The sequence below is a fragment of the Mustela putorius genome, unplaced genomic scaffold (assembly GCF_011764305.1).
Source record: "Mustela putorius furo isolate JIRA1106 unplaced genomic scaffold, ASM1176430v1.1 tig00000873_pilon_pilon_pilon, whole genome shotgun sequence".
NCBI classification, from domain to species: Eukaryota; Metazoa; Chordata; class Mammalia; order Carnivora; family Mustelidae; genus Mustela; species Mustela putorius.
Genome location: NW_025421504.1, coordinates 5,413,414 through 5,419,413, shown reverse-complemented (window position 1 = coordinate 5,419,413; position 6,000 = coordinate 5,413,414). Strand labels below are relative to the sequence as shown.

Sequence of the window (6,000 nt, the reverse complement as noted above, 5' to 3'; positions counted from 1 at the left end):
CCAGTCCCTCTAAGTAGTTGGCCTGTGCAGAGGAGCTCTCAAAGACCACTGGGCAAGCCGGCAAGGGTGACTGTGGCTCGAACAGTTGCAGGGAGCACTCATGTGTCCCTGGCACTTCCACATCAGGTCCCACTTGCTCCATGATCAATCTGAGAGCTGGCAGTGCACAAGCCTCTTTACAGAGGAGAGCACTGACAGCTGGGAGGCTTTGCGGCCCTCCCATTGGGTTCAGGCGCACTTTCACTGAGCACCTGCTATCTGCCAGGCACTGTGCTAGGCGCTGGAAATAAAAAGATGGGCTAGAGAGCATCCTTCTCAAGGTCACAGTCGAGTGGGGAAGAGAAACTCCTAAACGCATCATTTCAAACCAGTGTGGCAAATGAGTAGAAAAAGCCATGTCCTGGAGGCGGGGGCTGGCTCCAGGGGCACATAATCCCACCAAGGGTGCAGGGAGGTCAAGGAGGCTCTCTGGAGCACGTGACATCAGCACCAGGCCTTCCAGTTACAGAAGGATAAACCAGGTGGGTTGGGGGCAGGGGAGGGAGAATGGAGACATCCTGAGCAGAGGACCTGGCCTCCAGCAAAAGCACGGTGGCTCCAAGCTGCACGGCCTGGGCACTTGGGGCTGCTAGCCATGGGGCATTGTGTGGCACCTGTTGGGAGGTGGGGCTAGAGAGGTAGACCAAGTTGGGGTCCTGGAGCAACTACAGAGGCTCCAGCTTGAACACGTGCAGCACTTGAAAGATCGCAGGCAGAGGACCTGGGGGGGGGGCAGGTCTGTGAACCGCATTGTCCAGAACAACTGTAACAATTTGAGTGCCTACTCCATGTCAGGTCAGTGCTGGCCACTTCACGGGCATTACTCAAACGTCAAGGAGGTTTAAGTGCCTTGCCTGAGGACACTCGGGGAAGCAGTCCTTACTGGGATCTCCCTCTAGACACACGTGGAGGCGGGTGAGGCCGAACGGACCCAGGGAATGACAGATGGGGCTCAGGCATCCTTGGGCCCGCGCGGGCACCGGCACCGGACGAAAGCCACGCGCACACGGTCGATGGCCGTCGGGGCAGCGGGGCTGCTCACCGCCTTGAGTCCGGAGGTGGGTGGGCAGCCAAGAGGCCACCCCCCCGGCCGGAGGTACCGGGCACCCGACTCCGCAGCCTGGAGGGGTGGGGAGGCGCGGCGCCCGGGGCCGGCCGGGAGAGATGGGGGAGGCTCCTCCTCCGCCCCCGCCGCCGTCGGTCGGGGCGCAGGGGCTGGGCGCCGAGGGAGCCGCAGCCTTTTCCGGGGGGCGGGCCCGCGGCGGCGGCGCCCCGGCTCCTGCCCCGACAGGTGCGCGCCGCGCGCAGGAATGCGGCGGGCCTGACTCACCAGCGCCTCCTTCCCACCTGCCGCCCGCCCCATAAAGCGGTCCCCTCCCCGCGGCCGCCGCCCGCCCTCCCCGCCACCCGCCCTCCGGACAGTCCCGGCTCGCCCGCGCGCTGCAGCCGGAGCGGCCGAGCGGAGCCCAGCGCGGGGAGGGCGCCAGTCCGCGCCGAGGTAGGTCGGGCCTCCGACCGCGGCAGGCGCGGGGGGCTTGGGCGCGGGGCAGGGGGGCGGGACGGCGGGACAGTCGGGGGTCGCCGGGCTGCACCCCGCCCGCCCCTCGAGTGCCCCGGGCCGCCTGTGCTGGGCGTCCGTTCTGGGAGCCTGGAGGCCAGGAGGGGAAAGTGAGTGCCCACCGCAGCCCGGCCAGCACATCCAGGGGCCCTTTTGGGAGGGCCGGGTGCCTTTTGTTTCCTCAGCTCTTCCCTTCCTAAAGGCTGCCAGGCCTTGGCCCCATCCTGCCCGGGGCAGCTGCCTGGGCTGCCAAGGTGTGCCCTGGGGACAGCTGGGCGCAGAGGGGCCGTGGGGCTGGCTAAGGCTCTTGGCCCTGAGACCTCGGGGGCTAGGGAGAGAGGCCTGAGTGTTGGGTGGGTGTGCGGGAGAAGTGGGCAGAGGCTAGGCAGTGGCTGGCAGGCCTACTGGGCTGGGCCCACTGGGGTTTGCAAAGAAGGTGGGGGAGCAGCCACCTATGGGCAAAGGCTCTCCATGTTTGGCGAGGCCTTGCCTGCTGTGTACAGTGCCGCGGTCCCTCTGTCTGTGGCCTGGGGAGTCCCTGACTCCCCTCTTGACCAAGCACAGCAGAGGCTGAGGTCTGGGGAGTCCCTGACTCTCCTTTTGGCCAAGTATATGCCTGCCCTCCTCCCAAAGTCGGTTCAGGACACGCTTCCTCCAGGAAGCTCTCCTGACCTCATTCAGCAGCCGTGGGGGCTATGCCCACCACTGATCCTCCTCAAGGGCTTGCCCCTTTCCCACTCAGTCCCTGGTGGCCCTCTGGCTGTGGTGCAGGGACTTCCGATTCCGATGACTTCTGACAGCAGGGCTGGGCTCCTTCCCACCCCAGCACGGCCTTGCCACACCCTGAGCCCAAGGATCTGACAGAGCTGGAAGTGAAGGCTGAGGGTCTCTCTCCATCTTTGAGGGCTGAGAGGAGAGAGACAGCTGGGGGACAGCGGGGGACAGAAGAGAGACAGCTGGGGGACAGTGGGGAAAGCGTGCCTGTCTCCTGGGCCCCGATTTCCTTGTGTGACAGAGCTGCCGAGGGGCCCAGGAGTTGGGAAAGCGGGGGTCCTGTAGGATGGGAGAAAGCCTGGTTCCGGGAGAGCCCCCAGGGTGGCCGGGACTGTTCATGTCCTGAGCACCTGGCCCAGCCTGTGGCCACAACCTCCAGGAAACGCCTCAGCCTAACTTTTCTGTGAAATCTCCTTGTTTTTAAACTTTTTAAACCCAAGTTGGAGTCAAACAAAAACACTCTTGAGTGCATAGCTCGCCCCCTAACTGCCATCTTAGGGTTTCTGAGGATGACAAAGAGGTTAAATGGGGCAGGTCTGGACTGCCCTGGTCCCGTCCGGGCTCCCCCACTGCTGGCCGGAGGATGAGGTGCCCCGGCAGCTTTGTGCCCCATCTCTATCTCGTCTTCTGGGAAATAGGGGTATCATGGTCATCTCCCACCCGGTTCCTGCGTAGATGACACGGCCATCACGTGGGTGAAGTGCTGGGCACGAGCCTGCTCTGTGCCCAGCCCGGGAGGGTGAGTAAGAGCCGGGCTTGGCCCTCCAGTGCCGGTACCTGCATGCATAATGGTGCCCCGGGGAGGTCCCAGTCTGTGGCCCTTATTGTGCAGCCTGTGGGTGTGGTGCCTACACCCCAAGGCTGCGGGAAAGTCATTTCCCCCAGAAAGCCGCCCCCCCCCCTTGGCTGGCTCAGGGCTTCCTTACCCTAGGCCCCTCTGAGATGGCAGTTCCTCCCCAGCCTCTGGATGTTTGGGGGCTGCTGGTGGCCTCCTCAGAGGGACATGCCTCAGAGGGAGGGAGGAAGTACCTTCCTGCCCCCTTCCACAGGCTTCCCCAACCCTTAGAGGGAAGTTTAATGGGGGGGGCCTTAGCTGCTGCTGCCCACAGGCTGGGGACTGAGGAGTGGTACCAGGAGAAGGAACCCGTGAACATGCCGGGGGACTGGTCCTGGACAAAGAAGCCGGGGCTTTGACATCTGTCCTCCGCTCTCCCGGCCTGGTGGCTCTGCCCAGTTCCTTCTCTTCCCAAGGCAGCAGGCCACCCGTCTTTTAAAAGGCCTCAGGGTTGTCAGTGCCTGCCCCGAAGGTCACTGAGGAGCTGACACAGGGTAGTAGTGAGCCAGAGGCAGGCGCCTTCCTGGGGAGACTGGCACAGTGAGAGTGTGTTTGTGTGTGTGTATATGTGAGAGAGAGTGTGTGTGAGAGAGTGTGTGTGTGAGTGAGTGAGTGTGTGTGTGAGAGAGAGTGAGAGTGTGTGTGTGTGTGTGAGAGAGAGAGAGAGGGCAGGAGGGCATGTAATGTAGCTCCAGGCCGACTTCTGAAAGGATGATCTGCTCAGGAATCCAGAAAACTCAACTCTGGAGCAGGCAGGGTAGGGGGTTGGGCAGGGGACCCCACCAGTGAGGGGCCAGGGTGTCATTGCAGAGCCAAGCTGGGCACAGCCAGCTCCCATCTCCCCTCTGCAGGCTCCAGATCCTGGGAGGGCCCCCCACCCCCCTGGCCACAGCACCTTCATCCAAGGGCAGTGAGGCCACAACAAGCAGGGGATGGAAGGGTAAAGCCAGGCCCTCAAGGGGTGGCCTCCTGTTGGGTGAGACCTGACCCAGGCCCACTGGGATCTGAAAGGCAAAGGGAGAATAAGCCTTGCCCTGCTCTCCACAAGATCAGCATAGAAGCCCTGGCATGGGGACACGCTCAGAGCCCCCAGTCCTCAATGGTGCCAGGGTGGGGCGTCCCAGGGCAGGATGCAGGCCCGCAGCGCATCTTAGCCACTCCAGAGACGGCAAGAGGAGCTGCGGCGGGGGTGGGGGGTGGATACCTGGACCCCACCGCTTGCAGGCTGGGTAGCCTTGGAACATCACTGACACTGTCTGAGCCTCAGTTTCCAGCCCTGTGTGGTGGGAGCGCTAGAGCTGTGACCGGCAGGGCTGCGGGCAATGGAACATCTTCCGTCAGCTCTGGCTGTTACACAGGAGGAAGAGGATGGCAGGACCCCGTCCCAGCCGCTGGAGCCGGCTGCTTCTGCTGGCCGTTGTGCTGGGCGCCAGCTTCCCAGGGGAAATGGGTGAGTGGGTCTGGCACACGTCTGCAGCACCCTTCTGGGCGGGGGCTCCCCTTTCGAGGTAGTGCCCTTCCACGGAGGCCAGCCACAGGGTGTCTTTCCCCTGACGCTCACTTGGCCACTCAACAGACAGCCAGGGCCCGCTGCGAGGGCTGGGGAGCACGAAGCCCAGAGCCCCGGGGAAACCGCCCACTCGGCGATCTGAGGCACTCGCAGGTGTTTCTCATGGGAACTTGGAGGAGAGACCCATGACTCTCTTCCGGTCGGCTCCTACCATGGAAATTTGGCCTTCAGAACAAGCTGTGTTGGGGCGCCTGGGATAGGCCACGACGGGAACATGGGTGATGCCACAAGGCAGGGCTTCCCTGCCCCCACCAGAACCAGTGTTGAACACTGACCACCCACCATCGTCTGGAGCCCAGGAGGCCCCCCACCGTGTATACTGAGTGTACACCGTAGGTCCTCACTGTGATTTTTTTAATTACAAATTTTCTTTTTGTTAAGATTTTATTTATTTATTTGAGAGAGACAGAGCACCTGTGAGCATGAATGGGGGGGCAAGGGGCAGAGGGAGAAGCAGACTCCCCACTGAGCAGGGAGCCCGATGCGGGGCTCGATCCCAGGACTCCAGGGTGATGACCTGAGCCCAAGGCAGACGCTTCACCAACTGAGCCACCCAGGCATCCCCCTCGCTGTGATTTTAACTGAGCAGAACCAAAGAGAATCCTTGTAACCCTTGGGGAAACTCCGTAGTTTTCTTTCATTCATTTACTAACAATTTTTTGTGTGCGGGGCTTGGGCTGGGGACTGGAAACAGCAATAAGCAAGACAGACACGGTCCCCTGTGCCCTGGAGGAGCAGGGGAGGGATGGCCAGGGTGTCCCCACCAGCAAATGGGCCAGCCCTGCACCATCCGGGCTTGAGTGGAAAGCTCAGGTGTGAGACCCGGCTCTGCCCTGGCCACGCTGGGCGGACAGACCACCTACACCGGCCTCCGCTTCCTCCTCCGTAAAGCGGGAGAGAACCCCTGCCTCTCTCCAGTGCTCACGGGAAACGTCTTGGCCCCTGGTGAGGTTCATCTCACTGGGTCTGCTCGTCTCTGCCTTCCAGCGAACCGCTGCAAGAGGGCCCAGGTGAAGAGCTGCACCGAGTGCATCCGTGTGGACAGGGAATGCGCCTACTGCACAGACGAGGTGAGCTTCTGTCGCCTGCCCACCTTCCTGAGCCCAGTCCCAACGCGGCTGCCCCACCCCACCCCGCCGTGCCCCACCCTGCGCTCTGGCCCAGTCCACACCCGCCGCACCCTAAGCCCAGCCTCAGGCCAGGCGGGTGTGGAACAGGCAAGGG

At 62.8% G+C, this 6,000-nt stretch overlaps 1 protein-coding gene across 7 annotated transcripts in view; it reads left to right on the top strand.

Moving 5' to 3' along the window:
• The first annotated feature begins 1,302 nt into the window (after positions 1-1,302).
• Positions 1,303-6,000, top strand: part of ITGB4 (integrin subunit beta 4) — a 30,515-nt gene continuing 25,817 nt past the window's right edge. For 2 of the 7 annotated variants that reach the window (XM_045085904.1, XM_045085903.1), the window contains exons 1-3: positions 1,303-1,537; positions 4,565-4,656; positions 5,764-5,846. In XM_045085904.1, coding sequence (XP_044941839.1) covers positions 4,575-4,656; positions 5,764-5,846 — 165 coding nt within the window. In that variant the 5' untranslated portion in view covers positions 1,303-1,537; positions 4,565-4,574. The remainder of the gene's footprint in view (positions 1,538-4,564; positions 4,657-5,763; positions 5,847-6,000) is intronic. The other 5 variants (XM_045085907.1, XM_045085906.1, XM_045085909.1 and 2 more) reach the window with 3 other exon arrangements.